Here is a 19579-nt window from a genome sequence, read left to right on the forward strand (position 1 = left end):
TCAAGGCGGGCACAGAGACAGCTAAGGCCCTAGGCGTTCTTCAGCAACGAAGGCCGTCCTTTACAGGCAGGGTGCCTCCAAGGGATTTGGTGGTGGCTCCTCTACTTACTGCCAAGCTGCCCGCTCCTCGTCTCAGGAAGCCTGTAGCGGACGAGGCAAGTCGGGTGGACCCCGCCGTTGTCGCCAGGGAGGCCAAGGCGTCCTCCAAGCAAGATTGAACCGACAGCGGTGTCGGGCCCCAACCGAAGCATCCCGTTGGGAGGCCGGTTGCCGAAGTTCGTCAGCGTGTGGGTGTCCATCTTCACCGACCGTTGGGTGCTGGACGCCCTGGCCCAGGGGCACTCCCTCAAATTTCTAAAAAAGTGCCCCTGCATTCCACCCATGGCCAGGAAAGAAAATCCCGTCCCTCAACTGCTTTTGGAGGTAAGGGCGATGCTCAAAAAAGGTGCCATCGAGCTTGTCCCGAAGAGGCTCCGGGGCTTCGGAGTATACTCAAGGTACTTCCTCGTGAAAAAGACAGGAGGATGGCACCCCATCCTGGACTTGCGACGACTGAACAAGTACATCAAGGCACAGAAGTTCCGGATGGTCACCCTCCAGGAAGTGCTGGGACAGCTGGAGGAGGGCAATTTCCTGTCGTCATTGGATTTGGAGGATGCTGTTAGGCTGAATTTCCTAACCTAGTGAGTCCCCCAGCAGCTTTGCTGGATTTCTGGAGTTTGTTTTTTTCTCCTGCCAAGAGTGAGACTCTTTTTCTCCCACTCTTGGACATGATTTATGGTGTTCCTTTGACTGTTAATGTGTTTTATGGGCTATGGGGTCCTTTACCCCATAGGGTCTCATGAGTTTTTACTATGTGTGTCACACAGCACCCTCCGTGAGGTGACACAGGGGTGTCCTAGTGACACCCCACCATATACTCCATACCCTGGGACTGACTGTGTCCCAGGGCATGTAAAGTCACCATTGGCTTTACTAGTCACAAATTATTAAAAGAAACCAGTACAAACCATCATATTGTGGACGTACTGGTCGGGGCAATTCGATTGCCCCGGGGTCTGTTAGTCGAGGGGGCACGTCTCCGTCCCCCCTGATCGAGTTTTGGCTGGTGGCAGTGGAAACTACTTTTTATATTCGACCGCAAATATATCCCTATGGGATTTTCCCATTGTTCGAGGCTACCAACTTTAATTATTTAATTCTCATAGCCTCAAACATACCCCCGGTTTATTTAATTAATATTAATTCGCCGGTTGGTATTTTTTGCCAGGACTCGCTTCTAAAATGGCATTTGTGTTCTCTTCTGTGACTCCAACCCAAGTCGAGCCCTTTGTTCCACTTTTTGGCGGGCTTCTCCGCAGAAGCCTCCAAAAGTGGTGCCACTCTGTCTGGGTACCACATGGTGTGTGTGAGGGGGTTTAGGCACCCTGGACTGAGTTACCTTGGTAACCCAAGTCGCACTCTTGTGTGATTGGCCCAAGTGGTGAGCAGGCTGGCTCACCACTTAGCATGTTTGATTGACAGCGAGGCTGAGTGAATGGGGGTGTGCTGCATAAAAGCAGGGCTTTGGGGACTGGAGAAGCTGAGCCGACCTACCACGACGACACCACCGGTGGAGCCCTGCGGAACCGACTCACCACTTCCCGACGACAGAGAAGATCTCCCGACTGGAGTCTTCATCCCCTGACTGGTGGGCACAACCAGTTTACCTTCTTCTTTTCGCATCCCAGGCCGTCTTGTGGTCAAATTGCCCGTGCCAAGCAGCCCGGCAATCGGATAGCCACTTACCACTGGACCGCGAATAAAAGGACCACTCCTTTTACCTGAGAACTCCGCGGCTGGTTTCTTCCCTGGCAGTGCAACAGACTCCTGTCTTCCTCCCCGACGAGATCCTCTCTTCCCCCGGACGAAGCACCGACTTGCATCCGCTGCCAGGAACAACTGCCCCCGCTGGAGTATTCTCACCACTTTAAGGTACCGTGTAAGCCAGGCCTCCCTTTCTAAAGATTGCTACAAAGTAATAATAATCCCTTAACCTTCTGGACTGGGTTGGCTGCGTTGACCTAACGGGTCCCTTTCTTTTGGTCCAACTCTTTTTTTTTTTTGAACATTTTTTTGAACATTTGCAAGACTCTTGTGCACTTCAACCATGTGACCTTGGACACATTTCGTTCTGATCCTCTTAAAGTGGATCTGGCCTTCTGAACGCTAACTTCACGGTTTTACTTGCCTCCCTCTTGTTTTGTTCTTATGAAAAGGGTTGGGATCGGTTTCATATTATACTCTGCTTTTCTCTCCCTTTTAAAATGAATTATTAGAGTGCCAGCTGTGTTAAGCGCTCACCGCTGTCTGAAAATAAGTGGGGCTTTACTTAAGACTTGTCTAAAATTCCTCTAAGGAAGTGTATCTTTTAGTGACCGTGTTTTTGAATTGATTACGATTAGTGCCTGTGTGTTTTTCTAGATGTGGTTTTAAATAAATAATTATATCTTTTACACCAAGCTCTGGTCAGTGTTTACTTGTTCTACTGTGCTCTTCTGATCTATTGTGAATACTCTGTATACTGACTGCTCAGCCTCAGCTACCAAGTGAATCTGTGTGGTACAGACTGCTACCAAGTGGGTTTACTGCCAAACACCTGTAGTCTTAAATCTTTTGCAGTGGTCCCAGAGGGAACTGCACAGGTTTCTGCCTAACAGATGCATACTTCCACATCCCCATTCTAAAAGGACACCGAAAGTTCCTCAATTTCGTGGTCCAAGGACAGCACTACCAGTTCAAGGCCCTCCCGTTCGGATTGAATTCGGCACCCAGGGTGTGCACCGGTGGGGGCGCGGCTGCGCCTGCAGGGGATCCATGTTTCTCCAGCATGGGGTCTGGCATGGATTCACATGCTCATGAATATTCCCCGTCGTCAGGCTGGGAATCCTCGGTAAAGAAAAAACCAGTATCAGTTTCGTTTCTGATCTGTCTTTCGTAGTAATAACAAATCACTGGTCTCTGCGTCATACTGACCACAGCCAATGACTGCCCTCTACCTAAGCACCGCCTCTGGCAGCCATCTTCAGATTTTTACCGCACGTTCATGTGTTGGGATCCTCGTGCTATTGCTCTCGAGCGTTAGTGCTAATTTTTCACGTTTTTTTCTCAAAACTTCGTTTTTTCCGGTCAAAAGAGCCTCAAGCTCCACTGACTCTCCATCCGATCAACGGGGACCCGTGTCGGATTCATCTGCGCCCCTCAAGGGTGAAGATTACGTCGAGCTATGTTTTGGAGGACTCCAGAAGCTTCTCAGGCCCGGACATGGCCCAGGAGAAGGGAAGCTCGACGCCCGGAAAGCTGTTCAGGGTCTGCCCTGGATGCCAGCTGCAGAACGTCTTTAAGGAGGACGAACACTCATTTTGTCTCTACTGCTTACATGAGGACAAGACGCACGTGGAGAAGGACTGTGCGTTTTGCGGCAATATGTCGGAGCGGACCATGAAGGACCACAACCAACGCCTCGCCAACTGGCTGGAAGGGAAGAGCCCGTCAGGCGAGAAGAAAAGGAAGAAATCCGAGCGGTCTTCTAAGACCTTTGAGGACGCCCCGGCGACGGGGGTCCAACACAAGGCCAAGCACCGCGAGTCCGCTGGCACCGGGAGCGCCGAACGGTCGGGCTCTACGGGTGCCAGGCAGGGCGCACCCTCCCCGGCACCTTCAGCCACGAGCCAACGCTCTGGGCCGGGTAAGAGGAGGGGCGAGCACCCGGCGAAGCTCCTGGAGAGGCCCCGGTCGAGCTCGAAGGCCCCATCGGAGGGGGAGCGAGGCAGTGTCCCCCCCCCCTCAAGGATAAGGCGGTGAGCGCACCTAAGGTGGTGAAGGCCTTAATCCATCCGGCCAAGCCCTCTATCGATACTGTCGCGGCGGCCCTGGCTCAGCCTGTGGAGGCTACACCAGTGGTGGCGACCTCGGGGCTCAGAGTCTCCCTGCCACCTCGGAGGGAGTCCTCTTTTGTGCCCATCGATAGGACCCCCGTGAAATCCCCGGCGGGGAAGAAAAAGGGGGGGCAGGGCGTCGTCGTAGATTCGGCTTCAGAGGAAGAGCTGATCGAGGTCTTAAGCCACGGCCCTGGCGTGGATGAAGACCGGCCCGTCGGGATGGAGCCCGACACAGGTGACGACAGCGTCGAGGGTGCCGACGGGGCCCCTGATCGCCCGTCGGATTCCCCTCTGCCAGTGCCGCAAGACAACTCGGCGGCCATTTTGCTGGCTATACAGTCCTTATGCTCAGAGATAAGGACGAGACTACCGTTGCCGACGGAGGAGCCTCTCCCGTCGGGGGATCCTGAACCGGGACCTTCGGGTGTTCCCCCTCCCAAGAAAAGAAGGATTCACCCTCCACCTCCTTTTCAGCCGTCGCGACCCGTCCAGCCCGCCTCCCCGTCCACCCGAGGGGATGATACGGGGACTGACACGGCAGCGACGGGTACGGACGACGAGGTATACGACGAGGATCTCGCGTCGTCACCTCCCACCAGGGCCTCTCCGCCCGACGAGATTGGATCGTTCCACTCCATGATCGCCAGGGCATCCGAGCTTTTCCAACTCTGCCCTGAGGAGAAGAAAAAGGAAGGATTCCTTTATCAACGGCGCGAGGCCAAGAGGAAGACGGTCCTCGCGGTGCCTCTACTGGACGACATTTGGGATGAGGGCCTCGCCCTCCTCAAGAACCCTTCCACGACGCCAGCTAGAAGAGACCGGTACGAAAAGAAGTACCGGGTCCCGGACGCGGCCCCCCTGTGCCTCCGGGCGCAGCCTACCCCGGACTCCGTCGTCTCCGCGGCGGCCAGGAAGAAAGCGGGGGGGGTGCGGCCTCCACTTCGACTTCCCCACCGGACGGCGAAGGAAAGGAATTGGACGCTATGGGACGCAGGGTCATCTCGTCTGCAGCGACGACGATTAAAGCGGCCAACGCCTTGGCTATCGTGGCCCGCTACGATAGGGAGCTATGGTACAAACTGGCTCCCCTGCTGTACTTCCTACCGGACGACAAGAGGGCGGATGCCCTGGAGATCCTACAGGAAGGTGAGGTGGCGTCGGACCACGCCATCACTATTGCGACGGACATCGCCGACACTGGGTTTCGCCAGTTGGGCAACGGCGTGTGCCTTAGGCGGCGTGGATGGCTCAAGACTACGGACATCCGTCAAGACGTACAGACCAGAGTCCTGGACATGCCGTTCGATGGGAACAACCTGTTTGGGAAAACAGTGGACGATTCCCTTCAGGCCATTAAAGCGGACACTGAGACGGCCCGGGCCCTTGGGGTTCTACAGCAACGACGGACGCCCTTTCGGAGCAGCGGAGGCAAGGGCGCCTCCAAAGGTTCCGGCGGCGGTTACTCTACCTACCGTCAAGCGGCCGCTCGTCGTCTCAAGAGGCCTACAGAGGACGAGGCAAGTCTGGAGGACCCCGCCGTTGTCGCCAAGGTGGCAAAGCCTCGTCGAAACAGGATTGACCCGGCCGTGGGGTCGGGCCCCCACCGAAGCACCCCGGTGGGAGGCCGGCTGGCGAGCTTCGTCAGCGTGTGGGAGTCCATCTCCACCGACCGTTGGGTGCTGGACGCCTTGGCCCGGGGCCACGCGCTCGAGTTACAAAGAAGGTGCCCGCGCGTCCCCCCCGTGGCCAGGAGAGAGCTTCACGTCCCTCAGCTTCTCCTGGAGGTAAAGGCGTTGCTCAGGAAGGGCGCCATCGAACTCGTCCCAAAGAGGCTTCGGGGCTCCGGAGTTTACTCGAGATACTTCCTCGTGAAGAAGAAGACGGGAGGATGGCGCCCCATCCTAGACCTGCGACGTCTGAACAAGTTCATCAAGGCACAGAAGTTCCGGATGGTCACCCTCCAGCACGTCCTGGGTCAGCTGGAGGAAGGAGACTTCCTGTCGTCGTTGGATTTGGAGGATGCCTACTTCCATATTCCCATCCTAAAGGGGCACCGAAAATTCCTCAGGTTTGTGGTCCAAGGGCGTCACTACCAGTTCAAAGCCCTCCCCTTCGGACTACGGTCGGCACCCAGGGTATTTACCAAGTGCCTTGCACCGGTGGCGGCGCAGCTGCGCCGCGAGGGGATCCACGTCTACCCCTACCAGGACGACTGGCTCATCCGAGCCAAGACGAGGGAGCTCGCCGTGGAGCACACGGCAAGGACCGTCCAACTTCTCACGGACCTGGGATTCTCCGTGAACTACGCCAAGTCCCACCTGGTACCCGCGCAAAACGCACTGTTTCTGGGAGCGAAGCTCGACAGTGTCCCTTGTGGCCTCCCCGTCGGAGGAAAGGACCAGGTCCACCCTGGGCATGGTACAGCGGATGTTGGTTTCCGACGCGGCCAAGGTGAGGTCCATCAAGTCCCTCCTCGGAATGATGTCCTCTTGCATCTACCTCATTCCCATGTGCAGGCTCCAGATGCGCCCTTTGCAGGAGTTCCTGGACGCACGCTGGATCCAAACGACGGGCGGCTTCGAGGAGAGGATCACACTCGACGAGAGTTTCCGCCGAGCGGTCCGGTGGTGGGGCACCCGCGCGCATCTGACGGCGGGCATGGACTTCCAGACCCCAGACCACCAGGAGACAGTGACCACGGATGCCTCCCTGGAAGGGTGGGGTGCGCACACCGAGAATCTGCACGCGAGAGGCCTCTGGCTCCCGACGGAGAAGTCCCTCCATATCAACGTCCTGGAGCTCCGTGCAGTGTTCGGGGCCCTCGGGTCCTTCCTTCCGTCCCTCAAGGGCAAGGTGGTGAGGATCTTCACCGACAACACCACCACCATGTTTTACATCAGGAAACAGGGCGGAACCAGGTCCCCAGCACTGTCCAAGGAGGCGCAGAACCTGTGGCATTGGGCAGTCGCCCAAAGGATGTTTCTGGTGCCGTTTCATCTGGCAGGGATAAAAAACACCATTGCCGACTCACTCAGCTGCGCTCGTGCCAAGAGTGGGAACTACGGCAGGATCTAGTGGATCGCCTCTTCCGACGGTGGGGCACACCCCAGATCGACCTGTTCGCGACGGCGACGAACTCCAAGTGCCGGAGGTTCGCCAGCAGGTTTCCCCAGGCGAGGAGCATGGGCGATGCTTTCTCGTTCCCCTGGGAGGGCCTGTTCCTCTACGCGTTCCCTCCTTTGCCACTGCTAATCCGGCTCGTCAACCAGCTCAAGAGGTCACGGTGCAGGATGATCCTCGTCGCACCTGCATGGCCGAGGCAGATATGGTTCCCGGACCTTCTGGACTTGTCAGCGTCCCCGCCAATCAAGCTGCCGGTGGACGCGGATCTACTCTCCAGGGAAGGAGGCGCCATCCTCCACCACGACCCGAAATCGCTGAACTTGCAGGCCTGGCTCCTGCAGCGCTAGAGTTTGGAGGATACGACATACCGGCCGACTGCAGAGAGGTTCTTGCAAAGGCCAGGGCGTCCTCGACTCTTAAATGCTACGGACACAAATGGAAGAGGTTCTCTGTCTGGTGCCACGCACAGAAGATTAACCCTCTACGGATTACGGCTCCCCAGGTACTGCCGTACCTGCTGACGCTGGCCAAAGCTGGACTGGCACACGCGTCCATCAAGATTCATCTTGCTGCGATCTCCCGATACACCAGAACCACGGGCCGGACGTCCCTGTGGTCTCATCGTCTGGTGAAAGAGTTCATGAAGGGACTGTTCAGATCGTTCCCGCCGGTGAAGGCGCCGGCCCCGGCGTGGGTGCTCAACGTGGTGCTGACCAAGCTCATGGGACCTCCGTTCGAGCCTCTGCACTCGGCCCCGTTGAAGTTTCTGTCGTGGAAAAGAGCGTTTCTTGTGGCCATCACCTCCGCACGACGGGTGGGAGAGATCCAGGCCCTTTCCTTCAAGGCCCCGTACTTGACTTTTCACGACACGAGGGTAGTGCTCAGGACGCACCCCTCCTTCATGCCCAAGGTACCGTCGGACTTCCATCTCAACGAACCCTTGGTGTTGCCTGTATTCTTCCCGTCGCCTTCGTCGCCGGCTGAGAGGACTTTGCACTCGCTGGATGTGGCTAGAGCGCTGAAGTTCTACGTGGACCGCACGAAGTGTTTTCGGAAGACGTCACAACTCTTTGTGAACTTTGGACCTGTCAATCAGGGGAAGGCTCTCTCGAAGGCTTCCATTTCCAGATGGCTCTCCGGCTGTATCATGTACTGTCATCGGTTCGCAAACCGACCGCTGCCTGGCCGTCCGAGAGCCCATTCCACCAGAGCGATCGCAGCTACCACGGCGTTCCTTTCTGGTGTGCCCCTGCTGGACATATGCAGGGCTGCTACGTGGAGGTCGACGCACACCTTCACGAAATTCTACTGCGTCGATCGGGATTCCAGGGAGGAGTCCAGGGTCGGCCAAGCAGTGCTGCGCAACCTGTTCGCCTAAGGTGAGCCTGGTGAGGAGGTAAGATGCTTAATGTTGAGTTTGATGTAATGCTTAATGTTGAGCCTTTGCCACCTCCCGTGGTTGTGCATGTGTGTACTGCTATGTATTCTTTATTCATGAGCATGTGAATCCATGCCAGACCCCATGCTGGAGAAGGAACAAGTTACTTGCCTGTAACTGTTTTTCTCCAGCATGGGTCTGGCATGGATTCACATGCGAACCCTCCCGCCTACCCCTCTGCGGCTCTTCACTTGGTCATACTGCCACTTCACGTGCTTCCAAATCTGAAGATGGCTGCCAGAGGCGGTGCTTAGGTAGAGGGCAGAGGGCAGTCATTGGCTGTGGTCAGTATGACGCAGAGACCAGTGATTGGTTATTACTACGAAAGACAGATCAGAAACGAAACTGATACTGGTTTTTTCTTTACCGAGGATTCCCAGCCTGACGACGGGGAATATTCATGAGCATGTGAATCCATGCCAGACCCATGCTGGAGAACAACAGTTACAGGTAAGTAACTTGTTCCTTACCCCTACCTGGACGACTGGCTCATCCGAGCAAGGACAAGGGAGCTCGCCGTGGATCACACAGCGAAGACCGTCCAGCTACTCATGGACCTGGGATTCTCCATCAACTTTCCCAAATCCTACCTGGTCCCGTGCAAGTCGCACTGTTTCTGGGAGCGGAGCTCGACACTGTGGCGCGTCTGGCCTCGCCGTCGGAGGAAAGGACGAAGGCCATCCTGGGCAAGGTGCAGCGTCTGCTGGCCACGGACATGGCCAGGGTGAGGTCCATCAAGTCCCTCCTCGGGATGATGTCCTCCTGCATATATCTTGTGAGCCTGTGCAGGCTTCGGATGCGCCCTCTGCAAGAGTTCCTCGACGCCCGCTGGATCCAAGCGACGAGCAGCTTCGAGGACTGGATCCCGCTCAACGAGACCTTCTGACGAGCGATCCGGTGGTGGGGCACCCGTGCTCATCTGACGGCGGACACAGACTTTCAGACCCCATCCCACTAGATAAGTGACGACAGATGCCTCCCTGGAAGGGTGGGGAGCGCACACCGGAGAACTTCACGCGAGAGGCCTTTGGCTCCCGGAGGAGAAACCGCTTCACATCAACATCCTGGAACTCCGTGCAGTGTTCTGGGCCCTCAGGTCCTTTCTCCTGTCCCTCAAGGGCAAGGTGGTGAGAATCTTCACCGACAAGACCACCACAATGTTCTACATCCGGAAGCAGGGAGGAACCAGATCCCCAGCCCTCTCCAAGGAAGCCCAGGATCTGTGGCATTGGGCCGTCGCCCAAGGGATGTTTCTAGTGCCCTTTCATCTGGCAGGGATAAAGAACACCATCGCTGACTCGCTCAGCAGGGAGATGCGCTCGTGCCACAAGTGGGAACTATGTCAGGATCAATTGGATCGACTCTTCAGACGATGGGGAAAACCGCAGATTGACCGGTTGCAACGGCGACGAACTCCAAGTGCCAGAGGTTCGCCAGCAGGTTCCCCCAGCCGAGGAGCATGGGCGATGCCTTCTCGTTCCCCTGGGACGGCCTGTTCCTATATGCCTTCCCTCCTTTGCTGTTGCTGCTCCGACTCGTCAACCAGCTCAAGAGGTCGCGATGCAGGATGACCCTTGTCGCACCGGTGTGGCTGAGGCAGATCTGGTTCCCGGACCTTCTGGACTTGTCGGCGTCCCCACCAGTCAAGCTGCCGACGGACGCGGATCTTCTCTCCAGGAAAGGAGGCCCCATACTTCATCACGACCTGGAGTCGCTGAACTTGCAGGCCTGGCTCCTGCAGCACTAGAGTTTGGAGGGTACGATATCCCGGCCGACTGCAGAGAGGTTCTTGCAAAGGCCAGGGTGTCCTCAACTCTCAAGTGCTATGGACATAAATGGAAGAGGTTCTCTGTCTGGTGACGCGCACAGAACATTAACCCTCTGCGGATTACGGCCCCTCAAGTACTGCCGTACCTACTGTCGCTGGCCAAAGCTGGACTGGCTCATGCCTCCATCAAAATACATCTTTTCTGCAATCTCCCGATATACCAGGACGACGGGACGGGCGTCCTTGTGGTCTCATCGCCTGGTGAAAGAATTCATGAAGGGACTATTCCGATCATTCCCGCCGGTCAAGGCTCCTGCCCCGGCGTGGGAGCTTAATGTGGTGCTGACTAAGCTCATGGGGGCCCCATTCGAGCCTATTCATTCGGCGCCTTTGAAGTGCCTGTCATGGAAGACAGCGTTCCTCGTGGCCATCACCTCCGCACGACGAGTGGGAGAGATCCAGGCCCTATCTTGCAAGCCTCGGTACTTGACTTTTCATGACACGAGGGTGGTGCTGAGGACACACCCATCCTTTATGCCCAAGGTGCCATCGGACTTCCACCTCAACGAGCCCTTGGTGTTGCCAGTTTTCTTCCCGTCGCCTTCGTCACGGCTGAGAGCGCTGAAGTTCTACATGGACCGCACGAAGAGTTTTCGGAATACGTCGCAGCTGTTTGTGAACTTTGGGACTGTGAATCAAGGGAAGCCTCTCTCGAAGACTTCCATTTCCAGATGGCTCTCCGGCTGCATCATGCACTGTCACCGGTTGGCAAACCGACCGCTGCCCGGCCGTCCGAGAGCCCATTCGACTAGAGCGATTGCTGCTACCACGGCGTTCCTGTCTGGTATGCCCCTGCTGGACATCTGCAGGGCTGCGACGTGGAGGTCGACGCACACCTTCACAAGATTCTACTGCGTCGATCGGGACTCCAGGGAGGAGTCCAGGGTCGGCAAAGCAGTGCTGCGCAACCTGTTCGCCTAAGGGGAGCCTGGTGAGGAAGTAAGAGTTGCTTAATGTTGAGTTGTTGTATTGCTTAATGTTGAGCATGTTGCCACCTCCCGTGGTTGTGCATGTGTGTACTGCTATGTATTCTTGTATTCATGAGCATGTGAATCCATGCCAGATCCCATGCTGGAGAAGGAACAAGTTACTTAGCTGTAACTGTTGTTCTCCAGCATGGGTCTGGCATGGATTCACATGCAAACCCTCCCGCTTACCCCTCTGCGGCTCTTCACTTGGTCATATTGCCACTTTACGTGCTACCAAATCTGAGGATGGCTGCCGGAGGCGGGGCTTAGGGAGAGGGCAGTCATTGGCTGGGGGCAGTATGACCCAGAGACCAGTGATTGGTTACTACTAGGAAAGACAGACCAGAAACGAAACTGATACTGATTTTTTTTTCTATACCGAGGATTCCCGGCCTGACGGGGAATATTCTTGAGCATGTGAATCCATGCCAGACCCATGCTGGAGAACAACAGTTACAGGTAAGTAACTTGTTCCTTACCTAATACTAAGCAGATAAGTGTTGTGTAGTCCCACAGTGTTACTACATCAATTCTTACCAAACAATGTGACCTTCAATAGTAATGCATGAAGCAGTTGGCCATAGATGGGGCGTAGCTCGCTCCCATTGCTATTCCTTTGTTCTGGTGTTAATACGCTCAATTGAATAGGAAGCTATTGTTAATGAAAATTGTCATTTCAAGATGACAGAATTGTGATGCTGATTTTGTTGTAAATAGAAAGTCTATACTATCCAGGCCTAGTTGCTGGTCATTGGATGTGTATAGCGCTTTAACGTCTAGCGTTGCCCATAGGAATTCTCTGGATCGAAGGACTTTTTACTTTTCTTAAATGGGGTTTAATCACTGGATTTTCCAGCATGACGATACAAACCCTGTAGTCAGTAAGGTATTGAAAGATTGATGGGATCCTGTTTACTAAAATGGGACTGATGTCATCGAAATTCTAGGAGGTAGAATATCTTCTATAATGTACCAGTGAGCTGGGATATCCCGAGAGGAAACGTAAACATTGTTATACACTTTTGCATTTATTAATCCCATTGTTCGCTTTAATGTTCTAGGTTGTTTTTTTAATTGCTTAGACTACGGTGCACATATACAGGTGTAGATTAGAACTTTTTGAATTGACCCAATAATTTACTGAGTGATTGCACAGAAAAGATATTTGCAGTATAAATGTTGAGGAACTGAAGATATTTGCAGGTCGTTGAGGTTTGTCATGTGCCCTATGTTCTTTTTTCACTCTGAGTGACATTATTTTTTTGGTCATAGGAGCTTTGCCACATGGAATCAAAGGCTGGTAAAACTACCCCACACCAACAGGAACGAAAGAGTAGGATGGAGACTACCAAATTGAATAACAATCCTGCAACCCCTGCAGCCTTGGCACCCAAACTGGTGGGAACTGTCGAATCTGGATATAAAAATAATCAAAGGTAGTTTTGAATTAATTTACTTTTTTTCTGTCAGTCTACCTTTTTGTGCTTTCTGGTCTTTCTACCTTGCCAACTCTGGAATGTTAGTTGTAGCTTTTAAAACTAGTTTCTTTAGGATGACTCTGCACTGGAATACCCTTTAACAGCATCTATTTCTCGCCACCCCTCTTGCCATCAATGGAATGACCCCCCCCCCCACTCTAGCTCTGATCGCTTCGCTTCCAGGTGGACATCTCCCTTAAACTGGGGTTGTACATCTGCGCAATCTTTTCCTGCTGTGTGATGGAGGAGATGGGAGGTGTCTAGACATTTCAGAAAACCTGAACATTTGGCTGGGAAAGGGTGATGAATAAACTGTTTCTGATGCTTGTTAATGTGCTTAGAATCGCATGCTGTGCATATGGCTCGACATCCAGTGGTAACCGCAGAGTATGGCATCTTGTCTTTCATGGACCGAAAGGGACGTCTGCATAGGCGTGTCTGTAACACTATCCCTGTCGTGACGAGTAGTGTACTCAAAATACCTCGCGCGGCGAGGTCCCTCGGATTGTTTTTTTCCGCCCAGATAACTGGTCGCCCTATAGCGAAGCTCTTACATAAGAGGCATTGTTTTCTCTTTATACCGGCTTTATCGGTTATTCCCCCGTAAATCACTTCGACAGCGATTAAGAGCTTCTATGAAGACTGCAGGGATTTTCTACGGCAGTGGATTTCGGCGTCTAAGATCCGGCGGCTAAGGTATCCACGTGGCCGGGCCCTCTGGCCGGCCTACACAGTAGGGAGAGTGGGGTCGGGTGGCCATATCTTTGTCTTTCCTCTTTCCCCCTCTTTGCCCTCTAGGTCTGGTCATCTTTGTTTATACCCTTCGCTATGCAAAGGATTCCATTTAGGTTCTGCCCTAAGTGTAGGGTCAGATATCTGTGGAAAGACGAGCACAGAATGTGTAATTCTTGTCTCCCCTTAGATCACGACGAGAAGCAGCGTGCGGCTTGTAAGCTCCTTCGGCATAACACCTGTAAGGAGCGCCGTGTAAAGTGGTGGGCCGCGTACGGTATATCGCGGGTGGAACCCTCTTCCCCCACACCCTGCCGAAAATGACGGGGGCACCTCCGATGACAAACATCCGGATCAGATTTTATAGACCAAGGCGGACGCTTCTAGGTCCACCACGCCTTTCCCCGACCCTTCAAGGCCTGATGCAAATCTCGCTTCAGGGCCAACACTCCTGGCAACAGGGATATACAAAAACCACATCACACTAAGCACACAACCCCACCACCGATTTCAATGAGTAGTTCGAAAAAGGTGAAAGCGCCAACAGGGCCATCAAAATTTTTGTTGGATTCCTCTGATCGAGTAGATCAGCAGCCTTCCCTGCATCCACAGCAGCGTCTTGCGACTGGGCAGTTCAAAAAACAAGGGCGCTACCCTTAAACCGGGTTTACACGTCGAAGCGCGGGCAATCGATGCTCCAACTGTCCCTAACGGCCTGGTAGGCCCAAAAACCTACTCCTCGGCCTCCAGGTGAAAAATCTACCGATAGGCCCCCTAACGCTGCGGTATGCGGTTAACTTCGGACCCGTTAACTCACGCCTACTCGGCGGAGATTTAAGACAGCGTCACGAGAATTACTTCAACGGTTGGGCTGATACCTATTCCGTCGAAACGCATGGGGCAGGCCGCAGACCAGTCTAAAGATGCGCCATGGTGCCCGATACTCGTGAAACCTATGAGGACAGTCAGGAGCCTCTGTCCAACACCCTTGGAGACAAAATTCGACGCCACAGGGTGGAAAACAGCGTTTTTCCACCGTTAAGCCCTTCTGGTTCCTCTAAGTGGACAAGGGAGAAATTTGAAGGGTGCATGGATCGTCTTGAAAAATATCTTTTTCTGAACATCCTTCCCCTAAGAGGTCTCGTGGAGATCCTGTTTTAAAATCGGCTTCACGTTTCCAAGAAAATCTTACACTCAGCCCTCAATCTCTGTCCATCATGAAGACGACGTCCAGATGAACACTTATCAGGACATCTAAAGCGAAGAAGACCCTTCCTTCCTACAGGACTATACTGAGGACCAGGTGGATGCCATGGACAACTGGGAGGAAACCCAGCAGGTGTTAACGGAGGCATGGACGCGACCCACACAAGATCAGGACACTGATGTTCTATGCCTGGATTCTCCTCCATCCACCCCGGCTCGCCAGGCCTCGCTTGTAATCGACAAAATGGCCTTCAATGCCATCTTAAGGAAGGCAGCAGATCACCTTCAGATCACTACGCAAGGGGCGGTACCCGAACAAGAATTTGTGTAGAACATTCTCAAGGAGAAACCCCCCCTCAAGCCAAGCCATTCCCCTCTTTAGTTCTGTGAAAAGATTGGCCCCGTCCCTGGTGTCGCCAGCTCAGACCCGGGCAGTGAACCCAAGTATGGAAAAGCTATTTCGGCCAGCTCCTTCGGACCCTCAATATATTAAAGGCCACGCCACCCCTGACTCCTTGGTAGTGACTACCACCCGGAAACGGGCTGGAGTACCCCTTGCTACAGGGGAGGCACCTGCGGATAAGGAATCCAAGAGGTTGTATGCCCTAGGGAAGCATGTTATCTCGGCAGCTGCATATGCCACACGCATAGCGAATAACTCCACGCTGCTGGTGAGTTATGCAGACGCACAATGGAATCTGGTACAGGAAGGTCTCCAGGAGGTTCCTGAACCTGCTGGGTCCAGGTTTCTCACCATCGCAGCCAAAATCAGGCAGGTAAACCAGATTATAATAAAGAACACTCTAAAAACTGCTGAGACAGCAGGCAGGTCTCTGGCCCGAGACACTTTACTCAAGCGGCACGGTTGGCTTCGTAACTCAGAGTTCAAGCCTGAAACACAGGCTGCTCTTATCAACAAACCCATTGAAGAGACCAACCTCTTCGGGAAAGCAGTCGACGATGCCCTGGAGACGGCCAAGAAAGAGCATGAGACTTTTAAATCCTTGCAACAGATAACTCAGAAACTCCCCCTCCCCGCCCAAAAGGGGAGGTGGTTCTCGTCGGTCCTTTCGAGGGCAGTCCCGTGCAGGTCAGAACTACAGCACAGGAAACTTTAACTCTGGACAAACAACAGGAAGCCCCGCCTACTACCCACCAAGGGGTCAGCGACGCGGCAAAGCCAGAGGTAGAGGCCCCAATCCCAGAGGAGCCGCAGCCTCTGGTCAGAAATGACCATCAGATCCAGGTCCCCTCCCATGTCACTACAGTCGGGGGGCATTTAACATCTTTCCTCATGGCACGGAAGGGGATAACCTGAGACCAGTGGGTTATAAAGACGGTCGCCCACGGGTACTGCGTCGAATTCGCCCTACCACCACAATTCAGACCACCGCGCCTCTCACTGCACCATCTGCAGATCCTGCATCAAGAGGTGGCAGCGCTGTTGTCAAAGGACGCCATAGAAGCTGTCCCTATTCAGGTAAACAAGGGTATTTATTCAGTGTACTTCCTTGTACCCAAAAAGGACCTCACCATGTGCCCTGTTCTAGACCTGCGCCCAGTGAACATATTTATAAAACATCAAAAGTTTCGTATGGTAACGCTACATAGGTGATCCCACTGTTGAAACAGGGGGACCACATGGCAACATTGGACATGAAAGATGCATACTTTCATATTTCAGTGTTGCCAGCACACTGGAAATTTCTAAGGTTTGTGATGGACAGGCATTACCAATTCAAAGTGCTCCCCTTCAGCATTGCCTCGGCGCCAAGGGTGTTTACAAAGGTCCTGGCACACCTGTGCAGACTGTCCGTCCCGGTTTGCCCTTACCTTGACGACTGGCTCATAACAGGGGACTCTTACAACGCATGCTTTTTGAACACCCTGAAGACGTAGACCTTCTGTTCAGTCTGGGATTCTCCATCAATGAGAATAAATCCAGTCTAGTCCCCAATCAAGTAAAACTATTTCTGGGGGCTCTAATCTGGATGAAGGACGGCCTCGTCTTCCCCTCCGATAGGGTTCAGAACATGCTTTTTCAGATCCCTCAATATGTAGCCAGTCGGGAGGTGATGGTACGCAAAGCCATACGTTTGCTAGGGATGATGGCCTCATGCATATATTTTGTTCCCCACGCGCGGCTGCGCATGCATCACATGCAGGAGTGGCTCAACAGCCAGTGGTGTCAGGCCAGCGGACAATGGGAAGATCAGAGAGAACGAGGGTTGGCGAGACAACTATCAGAAGTGGTGGTCAAGGGAAAACCTACAGAAGGGGAAAACCTTCACCACCCCTGCAGTGGAAGCCACTCTCACGACAGACACATCTCTCACAGGGTGGTGGGTGGCTCAACTGCTCCAGCAGACAGCGCATGGACTGTGATCCCCACAAGTAGCATCCAACCATATAAATCTTCTGGAGCTATTAGTGGTGTACAAGGCATTGAAAGCCTTTCAAATGCAACTACAAGGGAAGACGGTGCTAGTCCTGACACAGCACCACAGCGGTGTATTACCTGAACAAACAAGGGGGCACACTCTCCAGGGCTATCCAGGCTGTCCGAAAACATTTGGATGTGGGCTCTCAAACACAAGATCTTTATCCCAACACGTTCCAGGAGAACTCAAATCTTCTGGCAGACGTGCTCAGCAGAGATTTCCCACTGCCCATAGAATATGAATGGCATCTGCACAAAGACATTGTGTCGAATGTCTTTGCAGAATGGGGCTTCCCAGAGATCGACCTGTTCGCAACTCAGGAGAGCGCCCAATGCCAAGACTACGCCTCCAGGTACCCCCAGAACTGCTCCAAGGGGAATGGTCTCTGGATAACATGGTCAGGGAAATTTGTTTACGCTTTTCTCCCGACTCCCCTACTCAAGATAGTGCACAAGATGCACCAGGAGCCAGTCACCATAATATTGTTAGCCCCCATGTGGGCCCGCCAACCCTGGTTTGCTCATCTAATGGAAATGTCCCTCTCCCCACCAGTAAAACTACCCTGCCTGTACAGTATGTTGTCGCAGGACAGGGGGGAGACCCTACACCCATGCCCACAAACTCTGAACTTAGCGGCATGGCTCCTGAGGTCATAGTTTGGACACCAACAAAGTAGAATTCAATTGGTGCACACCAAATTAAAGAACACTATTGCCTGTTAGATAAAAAAAATTAAGGATTCAGGGTGCTGAGGAGGGAGGAATACAGGCCCTGGTACGGGGCTTGTGAAAAATACGAACTTAGAAAAAGTGTCTAGGACTAAAGACACTCCCGTCCCCTGCACACGATTAAAGCTGACACATAGTCAGTCAAAAGTCTTCAAATTTATTTTACTTCAAAGTACTGAATAGTAACAAAGACAATCAAATTAACAACAAATAATTTAGACCAGACACTTCTGGTGAGCATTTACATCTCAATAAGTCAAACCAATTAAAAAAAAAGGCGATCATGGAACAAAGAAATATTCAAATACAATCTTCTTGTGATGAACTGAAAGGCTCTATGCGTTTCGGGGAACGCCCCCTCTTCAGGAGCAAAATGATCTGTAATATACATTAGGAGACCATCAGTTTAAAAATGTTCGATGTATCATTTTCAGCTAACAGTCTCAAAGTTCTAAATAGAGTAATGCACGTTTTGAGCAAAACATAACCACCCGTGTTATTTCAAATAGAGAGTGTACAGACAAAATAGAGGGATACAGTTGCATGTTATGATCATTAAGTGTGCAACAGGTGTGATCCCAAAAAAACTCCTTAAAGCGTGCATTTAATTCAATAGTGTACAAAAACTATCTGTACCTGATCAATAAAGGACAAGAGGTCAGCAAAACTTTGTTCAAAAGGGTCGTCCAATTCTCATAAATAGAATCGATGACCCCCCCCCAGGGGACATAGCACGTGTGTTGTCAAATTAATGATGGGATGAATACAAAGCTGGATGGACAAGATAAACAAAGGATGAATATCAAGCATTCAACCTTGACCCAAGTCAAGGGACAACAATTTGGGATCTGATATAATGCTTACCCAAATGTAAGTTTATGTACACTAGGTAATCTGTCCCGCGTCGCTCGTGTAATTGACGGAGTACTGACAATCAGGGAATATCGACCCAATGATGGATATAGATTATATTTCCACCTTCACTGTGGAAAAGATTTCACCCCGAACAATATGGACCACTGAAAGGAAGAAAAGCATAGACTCAACCGTTTTAAATGTGTAAAACCCTCCTCAAACGATGTAGTCTAAATGAGGCCAATATGGCACAATTCTAGGGTTATTGCCATAACCCCCTTCATGGTCCGACACTAATACTACAAGATAAATATCAAAATACACCCACTCCAGGGGCAGATAAAACGGACCCACCTAGTTGGCATGCAGATGTAGCAAAAGCTTACATGTAAATACGGCCTTGTGTTGAAAAAACGGTTCCAAATGACCCCGAAAACCGCTGCCTCAAAGGATCGCAGACATCCATACAGCATAACCTTTCCACGGATTCATCTCCTATTAAAGTCCGTTGCCAGTCATGTGACAGTCACGTGGTCGGGTTTTATAACCGCATACAACTACGGCATAAAGAAAGCAGTCCCCAAATGTGTATAATTCCCAACTGGGGTAAGTTTGAAGAGCGATGGAACAAAAATCCGTGTAGAGAGCTGAAGCGAAATCTGTTACAAACCCCTTGCCGGTGTTACATATCACGTGACAAGGTCACGTGTACGGGTATTCAAGTTGTAAATAACAACTGGCCCCCACTCCTTATGCCTAAAAAGCCCGTTATCAAAGTTAGAAGGTGGAAGGGATGATCCCCCGATTGTTGCTCAAAAAAATCCATAGCTGGAAGAAACCTGTGTAGAGAATGTCACGTGCA

General features: G+C 52.6%; 1 protein-coding gene across 4 annotated transcripts in view; it reads left to right on the forward strand.

Annotated features, from left to right (window-relative positions):
• MARF1 (meiosis regulator and mRNA stability factor 1) overlaps positions 1–19579 on the forward strand; it is a 1350049-nt gene that overhangs the window by 492538 nt on the left and 837932 nt on the right. For all 4 annotated transcript variants that reach the window (XM_069647123.1, XM_069647122.1, XM_069647120.1 and 1 more), the window contains exon 9: positions 12550–12713. In XM_069647123.1, the coding sequence (XP_069503224.1) occupies positions 12550–12713 (164 nt within the window). The remainder of the gene's footprint in view (positions 1–12549; positions 12714–19579) is intronic.

Source organism: Ambystoma mexicanum, chromosome 2q (genome assembly GCF_040938575.1).
Source record: "Ambystoma mexicanum isolate Mex_15411 chromosome 2q, UKY_AmexF1_1, whole genome shotgun sequence".
Taxonomy (NCBI): domain Eukaryota; kingdom Metazoa; phylum Chordata; class Amphibia; order Caudata; family Ambystomatidae; genus Ambystoma; species Ambystoma mexicanum.